This window comes from Annulohypoxylon truncatum (assembly GCF_022578515.1).
Source record: "Annulohypoxylon truncatum strain CBS 140777 unplaced genomic scaffold F4807scaffold_55, whole genome shotgun sequence".
Taxonomy (NCBI): domain Eukaryota; kingdom Fungi; phylum Ascomycota; class Sordariomycetes; order Xylariales; family Hypoxylaceae; genus Annulohypoxylon; species Annulohypoxylon truncatum.
In genome coordinates this window covers 1-13,919 of record NW_025953841.1, presented here as the reverse complement: position 1 = coordinate 13,919, position 13,919 = coordinate 1, and the positions used below count along the sequence as shown (strand labels likewise).

At 49.2% G+C, this 13,919-nt stretch overlaps 4 protein-coding genes across 4 annotated transcripts; 1 reads left to right on the top strand and 3 right to left on the bottom strand.

Annotated features, from left to right (window-relative positions):
* Positions 1 to 695: 695 nt before the first annotated feature.
* On the bottom strand, positions 696 to 2,088 carry F4807DRAFT_328778 (uncharacterized protein). Its single transcript, XM_047995240.1, has 3 exons — positions 1,568 to 2,088; positions 1,234 to 1,386; positions 696 to 974 (listed from the first exon to the last, which is right to left on the bottom strand). Exons 1-3 carry the CDS (start codon positions 1,918 to 1,920, stop codon positions 893 to 895), a joined length of 588 nt encoding a protein of 195 aa, XP_047849042.1. The 5' UTR covers positions 1,921 to 2,088; the 3' UTR covers positions 696 to 892.
* A 5,194-nt stretch (positions 2,089 to 7,282) lies between these two features.
* On the bottom strand, positions 7,283 to 9,183 carry F4807DRAFT_328719 (uncharacterized protein). Its single transcript, XM_047995238.1, has one exon. It carries the CDS (start codon positions 8,703 to 8,705, stop codon positions 7,491 to 7,493), a length of 1,215 nt encoding a protein of 404 aa, XP_047849041.1. The 5' UTR covers positions 8,706 to 9,183; the 3' UTR covers positions 7,283 to 7,490.
* A 1-nt stretch (position 9,184) lies between these two features.
* Positions 9,185 to 11,600, bottom strand: F4807DRAFT_328684 (cytochrome P450). Its single transcript, XM_047995237.1, has 5 exons — positions 11,282 to 11,600; positions 10,692 to 11,224; positions 10,274 to 10,633; positions 9,702 to 10,220; positions 9,185 to 9,623 (listed from the first exon to the last, which is right to left on the bottom strand). The coding sequence occupies exons 1-5, from the start codon at positions 11,420 to 11,422 to the stop codon at positions 9,515 to 9,517; spliced, it is 1,662 nt and encodes a 553-aa protein (XP_047849040.1). The 5' UTR covers positions 11,423 to 11,600; the 3' UTR covers positions 9,185 to 9,514.
* A 276-nt stretch (positions 11,601 to 11,876) lies between these two features.
* F4807DRAFT_465545 (uncharacterized protein) lies at positions 11,877 to 13,235 on the top strand (the record flags this gene model as incomplete). The annotated part of the gene is made up of 2 exons (XM_048002289.1): positions 11,877 to 12,011; positions 12,072 to 13,235. The coding sequence occupies 2 exons, from the start codon at positions 11,877 to 11,879 to the stop codon at positions 13,233 to 13,235; spliced, it is 1,299 nt and encodes a 432-aa protein (XP_047849039.1).
* Positions 13,236 to 13,919: the final 684 nt, after the last annotated feature.

Here is a 13,919-nt window from a genome sequence, read left to right as displayed (position 1 = left end):
TCTGTACCCTGCTAGAGACAAAAGATGGTGTGCTTTTAAGCCATGGTACCCCCGGATCGCCCGAAATCGTCCAATCATATCTCGTAACCTCGTGAAACAAGCCCTGCTCGACTAGCTAACCGCCGGTCCGCTTGCGCTGTGCGTCAGCACATGCGGTTCGCGTGAGTAGCGAGCAGGATAATGCAGGAACAGAGAACGGGATTTGCGTTGCGTCTGCTACCCACACACCTTCTCGATACGTACCACGCTGCCCCGGCCGTAAAGCAGCGATGCATAAAAATAACGGGCGTCTATTTTGTCATTTTTCCCCCGCCGCCAATAACAAGACTGTCGAATCAGCTCCGTCCTCCGCCACGTGAAACTTTTGCGTTTTTGTCTTTCCCACCCAACTTATATGAAGAAAAAAACGACAGGGGTATGCGCAGCAACAAGTTTTTCTGGGAATCACACAAACAGAGAAGTGAAAAATGCGGAAAGGGAGGGGGGGTGTGCATATGAGAGACATTTTTCCCCGGAGGGATCTCGCAGCAAGCAACCCCAGATCTCGCGTGATGGCAACCACGCACCCGCACGCCGTACATGATGTACATGATGTACGTACACGAACAGGGGGAAAGGGATGGCGCGCCCGGAAACGCAGAGGCGATCGGCCGCTAAAAAGGTTAAATAAACGACATGTTGCAGAAAATACGTGGGTTAGGTTTTGTGCGCGCGTGTGTATGTGTGTAATGCAGGAAAATCTTTCCGATGAGCCCCCTTATTTTCGGCTGAGGCTCACCGGCGGAAATGATGCGCAGATTATCGCGTCGCCACCCTCTAGATGCGGCTCAAATATGTGTACGGAGCGCGCGAACCAGATCAGGGCACAGGGCGAACGATTGTGTTAGGGAGCTTAGTAGTCGGGCGACGGGTATCGCTCGCGCGCCTTCTCGTACTCCTTGGAGTGCTTCTTCTCCGCCTTCTTCTTTAGGGAACTGTCGCACCGGTTTGTTAGCTTGCTGGATTTTCTGACTTTTTTTATTTTCGCTGGTTTGCGGATTTTAGGGGATTGGATGGGAGTGTTCTCGCAAAGACTGCGATTTGCGAGTTTGGAGATTTTGCCCCTTTTGAATTGAGGCTCTTCTCACTCTCCGCCCCCCGCAATTATGCAGATATGCAAACTCCACTAATTGTTTTGCCGCGTGATTTTGAAGAAGTAGAAAACCTGGAATTTAGGGATTTTGCATTACTTACGAGACTTTCTTGGACGTCCACTCCAGATCCGCGTGCACCTCCCGCGCGTCGTTCAGGCCCTGCTGGAACCGGGCGCGCGAGCGGGCGAGGCGGGCTTGCGCCGCCGCTTGCATCTCCAGGAGTTCGCGGTGCTTGTTGTTGAGTTTGCCGGAACTGTAGGTTTGCTGTTAGCTAGTTTTTTTTCTATTTTCCTGATTGCGAATTTTCTAAAATTTCTAGTTTGTCATTTCTCGCGCCCCGTTCGCTTTGCTCGCTTAAAAAGTGAGAAGCTAGGGGGTCGAAAAATGGACAAATCGGGAATTGGGGAGTTCGGAGTAAAGGGGAGACAACTCACGTTTGCGCCTGACGGGCCAAGCTCCGGTCCAACGGGATAGGGTCGAAGGACTCGTCAAACCGGTTCTGCATGTAGTCATTGAAGTCAACGCCGCTGGCGGAACCGCCGCTCTGGTTGCTGTCGCAGTAGTCGCCGCTCGCATAGCTGGTAGCGTAGCTGGCGGCGTTGCTAGTGCTGCCGCCGTAGGATGGTACACCGGAAGTCACGGAGGCGTCGCGCTCCCGCTGGTCATCTTCTGTAGGAGAGACCGAATAGTTGCTGCCACCGCTCTGGTAGTACTGCTGGTACTGCTCCGCCTTGGACGGGATGGGCATCGCCGCCGTGTCGTAGTACTGCGTGTTATAGGAGGCCATTGTGGGTAGAGTGTGGTAAGAGGTGGAGTGATGGTAGGGATATCAGTGGTAGTAGAGTAGAAACTCTAGATAAGTAAGACAGCAATAGAGTGTTTGCAACGAAACTTGCAAGACAAGATGTGCGTGTGACTATGTAGGCAAGGCTTCTAAGTCCTTTGTTTGTGTGAAGGTAGGTAGGTGTATGTGTTGTATGTGAGTCAAGAGCAAAGATGTCTTGACAAACTAAGTCACCGGTAGAAAGATAACTTCTGGATAGATCACGACCGAGAAGACTTGAGGAGTTGAGAGTTGTTTGAAAGAAAGAAAAGAGGAAGAAGAAGAAGACGAGCTCAACCCGTCAACAGCACCCCCTTTTATACTTTTTCATACTCACTTCTCGAAGGGAAAACTCCCTCGTCCGGATCAAACGACGAGGGGACGGACCATCTCTAGTCCCGTCCATAGGGGATAAGTCTCGACGACACGATTCGTCGATCGACGAGTGAGTCCTTGAGTAACCCCGCTCCATATAGTGTTGTTGGTCGAAGGGAGTCAGGATGGGGGAGGCGAGCGGGAGGCAAGGGCTCTAGCTTCCCCGAACTGATGGACTAGGAAGAATTATCCAAGAGCATGACAGATCACAAGTACAACTACACATGGGACTGACGGTGTAGGTACAGTAATGGCATTGTAGATAGGACCGATCATTGGTATGTATCGACAAGCTATGATAATAGGGCTCCAGTACTATGTGCCTCTTTTCCGATAGACCCTGGTCCTTACCAGCGTGATATACATATACGTGTATACATACTTACTTTACATGACTAGGTAGGCATATAATGCCTTGGTCTACCGAAGTACGGTATTACGTGAACCACACCCCATCTAGGTGAGCCAGCCAGTCACGCAGGGGAACTAGGTACGAGGAGAGTAAGAGAAACAAGGTAGAAGATATGAAATAAAAGTAAGATATGTATAAGGAAGACCACGCATACGTGATGAGGCAGTCTGGCCATCTTCATGCCGTGTCAATGTGGGCAGATCTCCACGGGGGCGTATGCATGTTTGGTCCAGACGAGGGGCAACAATGACAATACAGCAACACGTATGGGACTTGGATCGGGGTCCATCGGTTCGGTCTTTTCGCTTATGGTATAAGTCGATTCACATGAGAATGAACTTTGGTAAGCTTTCTGGTAGCTTAAGAGCCATATGCCGAAAAGAGACGACTATCACTTCCACCCAGGAACGACATGCTATGGGGGGAAAGATAGGACGGGTTATGTCTTTCCCTTTGATGGAAAGGCAGCCTTCGATGGTAAGGGGAGTGCGAGTATAAGATGCAGGAGGATCTGGGAGACGTGCTACTGCGCTGCGGACAGGGGGGAAACAGGCAGGCAGACTAGTAATTCGGGAAATACAAAACCTTGGTACGTCCAGTGATTGTTTCGACATCAGGAAAAGAGAGGAAGAAAAGGGCCAATGTAGTGTATGTATATGTATAAGTATATGTATGAGTGTATGTATGTACGTGGATGCGGATGTATGTAAGTATGTGGGGACATGGGGGTTGAAGAATATCGGGGAAGCGGCTGCGGAAACGACGAATGAGACCAACCGGCTTCTTGCGGCAGTAAGACGAAAGGATGAATAAGGGTATCATAGTTGACATAAGAACGAGGTGCTAGGTAGGCAAGCAGACTACTGCGGATGACTGTGGAGGCCATGAGAGTATGATGACAAGGAGAACAGAGCCAGAAAAGGCGTTTCTATAAGTAGATATCATACGCCTTACTGTAGGCATAGAAGAGGAAATCTACCTCTGTCCCATGAAGGCCAGGAGCCTAGTAAGTGGAAGGAAGACGGATTTTCTAGAATTCAGATGATGGAACATATCCCTGAATATATCAGAATGTCAGAACTCTACCGAGAAGGCTCTTAGCCTCTAGAGGGTGGGCGTGGGTGTACGTTGGCCCATCGGGATTGGACGTGGTACGTATAAGTGTCTATACCATCATGTCATTGAATGGGGGGGCGTGTAGATAGACGGATAACCGTTAGACCCGTCTGCTTCGACGCGATTTATCGTCTATGTAGATAGTGTAAATAGACCGCTTTCCCGTTCGACCCTCGCCCAGCCGGTTGTACCGTCTAAGCCTATTTAGAGAGCCGAACGACACGAGCGCTGACGCTAACTAGTAGTACCTGACGACAGGAACATGGCAGACGCAAGACGAGGTCGCAAAAGCAGCGACAGGTTTCATCGACAAATCCACCGATCCATGGCTCGTGAAGAAAAGAAAGCGGGCTCCGGCTGGGGGCGAAAGGGGGGTGGTAGCGTGGGAAGCGGATTGCATATTCTGCGAGTTGTAGCTTTAGGCTGACGAGCTCGTTGGTCGAGATCGGCTTTCTAAAAGTGGAATAAGGGAAAAGAAAAGAGAGAAAAAAACTTTTTGGGAAGAACCGAGCAAGCAAGATAAAAAAATTTGTCGAAAGGAGGGAAGGGCGTAGGGTGGTCTTGGTCAGAAAACAAACGTTCGAATAATGTCAACGTTGCTAGCTACTGGCCAGTCAGGCAGAAGTGCAGCAAGATCGGGCATTTTGTGTGATGTGTTGTCAAGCCCCAGGACCAGCCGAATGAGAATGAGAGCGTCATTTGGGAAGTAAATTTATTTATTTCTATTTTATTTGCTGTTCTCCCTCTATCTTGCCTGTCAATTCCGCCCCTTCTCGCTTTACTTTCATTATTATTATTATTAGTTTTTATTCCGACGACACTTAACCCTTTAAGTATCCCTCTTCTCTTCCAAATTCCCAGAAGCCGGGGCCGTCATGCAAGAAATACCTTCTGAGGCGACCTTATGTTTCCGCATTGGGAATGTTCATCGTGGATTTTGTATGGTCCTTTAATAATTTTATGACAGAAATTCTTAAAAAGTTTCGGCAATATAATTTTCTCATTGGTCCAAAATCGTAGAATTTCCGTCATGGGCAGGGAATTTAGAAGAGGGTAAGGGGAATAGTTGACGGGGGAGAATACATGCTATTACGTACCCGCGCTCTATTCTTTGGTACGGCGAAAGGGGAAGTGCTCCGCTTGCTTGCCTCGCCTTGCCCCTCCATTAAAGGGGGGTCGTCAAATACCATGGATGGTAGACAAAATGCATTATGCCCCACCACCCTGGTTATCAAGAATAGTCTTGGCATACATAATCCCAGAATACTAGTAAGATATACGACTATGTATTGATAGCTAGTTTTTTTCTCGAAGAACTTAATGGTCTCTAAAATGGGCCATTGGAACTAAGAAGAGATGGATTGGATATGAGAATGTCACAGGTTATCCTCTATACACCGAAGCTTTTCCGCTTTTCCTAGAAACACGGCACACAGTATGGATAAAGGAATAGGCAAGCTCCGGTGTAAGTGGTTCTGACCGGGGCGGTACGTACATGTACACTGAGGCATGATGAGCTGGCACGAATGTCCAGATGTGTAGGGTGAGAAAAGAGCAATTCGCCTCTTCGGGCTAGATTCCGTTGATCGATATGTCTTACGAAACGAACTGAGATACCTGGCTGCATATTTCTTCGTCTGCTCTTTTAGACGAATAAGCGTCAAAGGCGCAAAAAGCGTGTGGTAGGCAGAATGAAAACTTATAGAGACTAAGTCGTACATGATACCAGGGTATAGCCGGAAAGACACTTCATCAGTGAGACGAATTGCGATAGACCGAGTCGCCGTTCGGTAAATGTTATGGGGTTTAAATGTTCCCGAGCTCGTGTTCAATACAATTGGTCTGGCTAGGCGTGATCAATTACTACGTATGCTGGCGTTGATTGCGTATTAGTACGTTGTAATGCTATGCTCAGTCTCATGAGAACCGGGACTATACAAGCCGGAATCCTTTACCTTTCTTCATAGACACAAAGAGCTACAGGGAGCGGGGCAGAGGGGCAATTCTTCTAGATTCAGTATGGAGAAGCTAGGATAATGCGACTAAGACGACATCAAGTCTAAAGAATGTCTCATTCGTACATAACAGTTGTTGCCGGGAGGGAGGTGGTGTGGAGAGGCGTGACTTTCACGGCATGCGAATGGCTTCGGGATACCATATGCCTCGGACCAGTCGCAGGGAATATCCCAAGAGCTTGGGTCCAGAGTCCAGACAGCGTGAGGCTAGCGAACTACTTAGTTGCAACTAGCTCCGTCGCGTCCGGTAGACAATGACCTGTTTGTACGACGAAAACGGCATCTAGCGGTGTCGTCTAGGTCCGTAGGCACTTTGCTTCAAGTAAAGCGACCTTATCGAAAAGACCTGACGATATACGTTTTAAGTAAAACGACCTAGAGAAGAGGCCTCCTGCTCGAGGCGTCAGATGTAATCACCACCGAAGAATGGACGGTTGCACATAGCGTGAGGCGCATTGGTACATGGAGCTTATAAGTTTGAATATGCAGGGTCGGGTTAAGATACTACATCACCCACGAGACAACTCATCGTGGGTCCCAAGGCCTACAGGAATCCAAGTTGCCAACGGACCGATCAGCGATGGGGGAGTACGAATAAGAAGATAATAGAGATTCCGGGAGAGACTAACGGTTGCGTGGGAAAATGTGAAATATGTGAAAAATGTAGAAAATGTAGAAAGTGTATGTATTATGTACCTGATAAGTGTATCGGCGGCGCAGAATGTGTGGATACAAGTTATCCGATGTATCCAAGCTGTTTGGTCGCGAAAGTAAGTGACAGGGCCTGGCTGGATTGGTATGCAGTCAAGCAGGACTTGCGCGCCGATGATGATGATGGGGCATCTTCTAATAGGATGGAAGATGAGCCGGAGTATGCCTCGACGATACCTTAAAGGTTCGATTGCGTCTTAGAGTGGCGGATTCCTAACCATGAGAGTTCTCTTTCCAGCTCCCTCCATGTAGGAACGGGATCCAGTCAATTTTCGTGTATTGAAATAAGGGATCGAGAAACCTTCATTTCTGTTCGTCCCAGCTTATTGAAATCTTTGAACGCGACTGATCGTTAGCCTTGGACAACAGTTCGTCGGTCATGCTGTGTAAGTCGGAGGTAAATAGCATGCTGGCCGCATCCATAGGGCCTGCGTAACGATTCCTCCCTTTCTCTTTTTGTACTAAGTCCAAGCGAAGCATGCACGACATCCCGCAAGCTGATCCTACAGATCTGGCCAACGCCCGTGGCAAACCTGCAGAATACGTCGGTCCTTCTCAACTGACCTACTTTATGGCCTGCTAGTCTAAGACTTGTTGAATTGCGTCTAAGAAACTTCATAGGGGCGGCTAAAATTACCAAAGAACTGTGTGACCCTGCCCAGATTCCATGTTTGTCAAGGAGAAATGTCTTGAGAAAATTCTAGAAAATTTCCAATCGTGAGAGGAGTGAGTTTATGTCATCGAAATCGCAAGTAACCGTCATTGTCTAGTCATACCTAGTAGCCTGCCTACCAAGACCAATCGATCATATGCCTTTCCGCACCAATCCCCCCTCCGTAACGCCGAATGCCTTGCAAATATCCCCGAAGCCTTGTAAAGGGCTACACTGTCTGACCAGTTTATGCCTATCCGAAAACTTTGAGAAACCCCCAGATTCCGATGCCACTGAGGACGGGAATTGTGAGATTATCGTCCCAGCCGAAGAGATCGATTACCTCGCTTCCCGCCGCGATGAAGCCCGACCATAAGCTCAACAACCCAAAAGCGATAGGACCACCAACGACACTTTGCAACTCAGAAAGTCCGAGCGCGGACGAGGCGAACTCCGGAAGTCGCAAGAAGCCCTGGAACATAAAAGGGTGATGTTCATCTCCAGGGAAAGGGCCTGTCTTCGGAGCCAGCCAGCCCCAAAACCAACCGGCCGTAGCCACACCGACGATGAATGCAGCCAGAGATCCAGCTAGGGACTTTCCCCGTCGAATTCTTGGCGTATATCTTCCGTACAATCGGCCAAAAGTGCTAGCAGCCGTATCGCACCAGCTCAAGAGCATAACGGCCACTACTGCGACGTCCTTAGGGAAGAAGTAAAGGACGGTCCAGGCGCCAAGTAAGTAGAAGACGACTCCATTCCAGCCGTTATACTCGGATTCGCGCATCAAAGCGCCAAGGCACTTCACGTAGAGGCGATTTAGAGAAGCATACTTATGACGTAAATAGTCCGTAGTCGCAATAGGGATCAAGGCTCCCATCAAAAAGGGAGTGACCGAAGAGGTCTGGGTGCCGCTGACGTAGAGCCAGTACACGAGAAAGCCGATCGACACATGCAGCACCTTGCGCGGTACTTCGTGCTTGTGGATAAAAATCTTGAAATGACGATGTATCGGAATCAGGCCGAGCGGACTGGGGCTACGGCTGAAATCACGCCAGTCCCACCCCGCGATGGTGGGTGCATATCCCGGAGTGGGAGGCGCCAAATGACCATTTGAAGTACCATTTGCAGTCTCCCCTTCCTTGACCTTTGCCTCGTCTTTATCCTTTTGCTTCGATTTGGTGGCGCGACCGGACCTGGCGGAAGCAAGAGCACCGACGTTGCGAGATTTTATTGGGCTTCTCGATCTACTCCGGGCCCTCCGGAGCTCCGGATCTGACTCCTCGTCGATGTTTTCGTGCAGAGGTAATTGGGGCGCAACACTGCCTAGCTGTCGGCGCCTCGCTGCAGAACGTGTGACTGGACCAAGATAGGAATTTTGCGAAATCTCGTCCTGGGTCTCGGAGGGTGTAGGGCTCGGTGATATCACACGAGGAGGGGCAGGGATGATCGGCTTGCCGCGAAAAGCCATATTATAAGGAAACAAAGGTAGAGGCGATATGGGGACGGTGCCAGTAACTATCTGTCGCAAATCGTAGAATCGCAAAGGCCAGAGGGCAGAATGAATGTGCTTATCCCTTCTAGATTCACGTCCGCGTTCATGCGCAGACGACAAAGGTGTGCTGTAAAAAGACGAAGCGAGAAGCGCTACCGAATCCAGATTGAAGAATTTTGGTGATGCAGCAGAGTCGCGCCCTGCCGCATTGTGTTTCTCGTTGCTTCGATGAATTGGGTCGTGGGTCCGAAGGTGGTGTTGGAAACCGGGCTCGGGTGAATACTCGCACCCATACGAAATAGATAATTTCCGTCGGACAGTTTAAAACTGGTCAGGCTGAACTGGTCAGACTGGTGACGAAGTGTGGCGGTGGTGTATGGCGGGTGTCGCAAACGGCGCAGTGAGGGAGCCTTAAAATAACAGATGATAGGCTCGCGTGATGCGAAATGTGAAAATGGTTCAGGAATTGAATTTTTCGCATTTTTGTTCAGAGTTAGAAAACGAAAGACGCCTTACGAAAGCTTGGCACATCCTAGCATCACATGGTCTGTGCTTTTTACATGTGAATCGCATTAGGTAAGCAGCACGTATTTCTCAGCCCCTCAGAGCCCCTTTTCAATGTACACCTCCCTCAAACCTCCAAGAAGTATAAAGGGATATCATAAATCAGATCGATATCCATAATGATACGCATATTTAGTGACACCAACTCCGCATCACTGGGTAGTCTGTCCAAATACCGAATCCAAGGCTACTTTCACCTATGAAAAATACTACTAACGAAGTTATCGAAGCTTGATCCGAGTAGGTAGCCTGTCTTTGACGGAGCCGATACCGCTGCCCACACGGTAGATATGTTCTCCACCCACAGAATCCGGTGGTGTTGTGCGTCCCCTAGTAAACATTAGCAACAGCAACATAAGAATTGCAAAAGTGGCAGGGAATGAAAAGTCTAATAACGATATTACGTACTGCAGCGCGTTCCAACCCTCCCAATCAAAGTGGAAGTCCAGTTCGCGCATGGTAAGCGCCAGCACGAGCTTCATCTCGATCATAGCCAGCTCCTCGCCGATGCACTTGGTAGTCCCGAGCTCGAAAGGCCGCCACGCGTTCTTCACCGGGTGGAGCGGATGGCCTTCGGCGACGATAAACCGCTCGGGCAGGAACTCCATAACCCGTGGCCACAGGTCGGCGCGCAGGTGGATAGCAGTCGGACTCGTCCAGATGATGGCGCCGTCAGTAGGATAGGTGGTCCCGTCGCAGGCAAAGCTGAAACCGCGACTTCCACGGCGGTGCGTCGAGGCTATCGGGTGAAGGCGAAGCGATTCCTTGATGACTGCCGTCGTGTACCGCAAGCTGTTGAGCTTGTGGGGATCCGCGGAAAGAATCTGAGCCGCGAGCTTGACGTTCGGGCCGAGGACTTCGTCGTGCTCGGCTCGGATCTGTCCGAGAGCTTCGGGGGACTTGGTGATCTCGTACAAGACCCAGCATCTCCAGAAGACGTCAGCAGAGACACAAGCCCACTGCAAGAAGACTATACCTACATTGCTTGAGCAGTTGTGTCGTGGCCGGCGAGTATGAAGAGCTTGAGCTGGGATATGACCGTATCGATGAAATCAGGACTTGGCTGCCGATTCTCATTTCCGTACTCATTCTTGTATTCCTTCACGGCGAGATCTATAACAGTCTTCTCACTGCTAGCATCGGGCTGCAAACGGGACTTTATTTGGGGTAGTAGACTATCACGTAATATTTTGGAGTTGAGGGCAACATCCTGGCGATATGACGGCGTCCAGCGCTCGAGTTCAGACCAGATGTTTGGACCTTTGACATGACGGATCAATGCTCTTAGCGCTTTAAGAATCGGCGTTGGACCTCGAGTCTGTTCTCTGACCTGTAGATCACTAAACGCGGTTGCATTAACAGCAGTCCCTAGCATCCCAACTTCGAAGACTTGCTTACAGGGAAACCCGCATGATGATATCAAAGGTTAACGCCACGGTCCTATCGTAAAGATGGCATAAATCTCCGAAATTCCCATCTGTTCCCGCTTTCTCCTTTAGCTGCTGAACAAAAGTACCCACCTCCTCAATAAGGATAGGGGTTTGCGATAAAAGGTTCTTTGGTGAGAAACCCGGGTTCAATCTGGAACGCCATATGCGATGTGTCGGCATATCCATAGATATCAGGTCTTTACCGCCAGTTACTGGGAATAAAGCCCATGAGAACATGGGGTGTCTCGGTTGGGCTGTCTGCTGGGTTACTTGAAAACATGCCTCCGGACTCGTTACATAGATGAATGGCTGAGAGGCAAGGGGCCAAAGATCTAAGTAAATTACAGGAGGGCAACTCTTCTGGTTAGGGAAATATTTAGGCCAATTCATGGTAAGCTTCCTATGAACATAGGTGTCGTGTGCATCATTTGGCAAGCCTTCCTTTAGAGTCTTCAGCAGTGGGATATGGCCATACAGAAAAGAGTGTGGCTCAGGGACAGGCTAGTTCTTCTGTCAGTACGATGTGTCTGAATTATTAGGAAGAGGTAGGTAGCGTACAAGACCGCGAGACCGCATAGCGCGGAATTTGAGCCTTACCGAAAGGCCTCGGCCGATGAGCTGAGCGAGCCATATGACTACAATCAGAGCGACCGACAAGCCCACGAGACTTGCAGTACCAGATGAGAAATGAAGCTGCATAGTCAACACAGGATATGATTCAATACCCAATTACAGAAAGTTTCCTAAACTAAACTCGATTATGTTGTTGTGTCAGTTGGAAGCGGGGAAGACTGAAATCATTGATAATTGGTTGGTTGCCTATATATATACCTATCTAGGTAGGCAGGGTAGGGTCCGGTATGCATTTGTACATGCCTTTGTATCTTCATGCGCTAGGTATGCTCAGGCGTTGGTTACACTGCCGCAATAGCTGTTGAAAGCATGATTTTGGAAAGCGTACATGATACTTATATCGGTTGTGTAACCTGAGTACTGCCAGTGATGTACTTGTATGTACCTACTAGGTACGTGTTTACCAACATATAGATAATAAGGTAGTAGGTAATGTGACTTGGAATATAAAAATATAGCTATACTACAGCGAAACATGCCCGGCGGCAAGGTTGGCATCTGAATCTTCTCGATCGTCACCATGTTCGGCACCCTTAGGTACGACCAGTCGACAAACGCATCCTCTCTCCTATTGGAGGCAACAGATGCTCCTTTCAACAAGCAACGCCAATGTGCCTTGACAAGGAGTGCCTGTGCGCAGTGTCGTGTGAGAAAGGTAAACAGCTTCGAAACACCAATCTCGCCCTATATCTGACAGCCCCTTTCTTTTCCGTAGTCAAAATGCACTGGCGAAGCAGGTGGATGTCAGAGATGCCTGGCGAAAAACATCCAGTGTCGCTATCCAGCCCCTCAGAGCTCTAAGTTGGGGAAAAGAGGTGCCGAGGGATACCCCGAAACTTCGCCCTCGCTCTTGATGTCTGATACAGGTAGCCGCCATATCGTTGCTGAAAATACCGAAGTCTCTAGTACTTCCCTAAGCAACGTAGGAGCAACTACCGGTGTCTCTCAGGGGCCTGACACGATCTCTGAGGCGTCAGATATGATCGATACGACTGCGTGGAGCCAACGGCACAACTCGAACACGGACAGCGAGTATGTCTTTAACTTTGATACTCAATTTGTGGCCGAAGGAGTCCTTGATAGCTTCGCGTCTGATATGCCATCGCTGGACGTTCTAGATAGCGATTCCAGTCCTGGTTTCCAGCCCGAATCTCGCAGCAAGGTCGCAGAAGGCAGTCAGACGGCAGCCCAGGACGCCAAAGCAAGCCTATTGTTTGACAGTGTACCTACATGCAATTGTTTTAGCCGGGCAGTTCGCATACACGAGTCTATCGAGATCAAGCTAGTATCTGCTCTACAGGACCAAGTAGGAACCGCCGAAGAGTTTCTACAGCAGCTCAAGACGTGCTTGGCTGGTTGCGAGGGTCTTCTATTATGCGTTTCCTGTAGGTATAGGTCGGAATATACCATGTTAATACTCTCCATGTGTGAGAAGCTTGCGTCAAGTCTAGAAAATGCCTGGCTAGTCATGCCTTCAGGGGGGCGTGCGGTCACGTCAGACTACACAACAAGGCAAGATGTCTCTTCACCTGTAGGACTGGTTCAACCGCGGGCGCCGAGGCCGCGATCAGAAGAAGAAAGTATCGAGTATGGAGCCGAGCTGCGTCTGGCCGGGGCAGAGGGCAGATCTAGCGAACGTCGACAGACTGGGCAAGGATGTGGCTTGGAAAATCGAAGTGCTCATCGAAGACTAGAGATTGGGCTGTGGAAGTTAGACGACGAGGATGAAATTCATGTTTTCTATGGTCTCCTAGTGGTACGTGTAGGTATGTTCCGTGCCTTACTTGCCACATTGGAAACGCTGGTGACTAGCCACAACTGGCCTGTTCACAAGAGTATCACCATAGATCTACAAAAGCGTTGCATGGATATGCCCTGAGTTTACGAAGGGTTATTGTGGCGTTGATTTTTTTCTTTCCTTTGGGAAGTCCTTCGAAAAATTACTCAAATAGGCAGTTTTGAGATAGCGGCTTATCGCCGGGCTTTGATTGACTAGAATCTCTGATTTAGTGGGCCCTTGGGTATATCCGGTCCAAATCCGGCTTATGTAATCAGATTTTTGGTAAAGTCAGTTGACCTGATTTGACAAAGTCTTGGCAAATCACTTTGTAGGAGCGTTGATTGGTTGTAGGGGGTGGAATAGTGGGCCTGAACCGACGAATTCTTGGCAAGTCCCCTTTTATAGTCGTTGATTGGGTGCATCGCTCCTTTTAGTGGGGTTAGCGCTCCAAAGGGCTAGCTTACGTAAGAACGGCCTTTGACCAGCTAAAGTCAATTGACCTGATTGAACAAAGGTTAATCTACAGTTAAACCTGCAGTCTAAACAACGGCTGATCAACAGTTGACCTATAATCTAATTGAAGTGCGATTAGACCTACAGTCTAATTGAACTGCAGTTGGTATAGCCAGTTGTCTGCAGTGCCAGGGGTTGATTAGTCAATTGAATTAAGGTTGACTGATTATATAATACAACAGCCCTGACTTTTAGGTCAGGTCAGGTCAGGTCCCTGACTTTTAGGTCAGGTCAGGTCAGGTCCCTGACTTTTAGGTCAGGTCAGGTCAG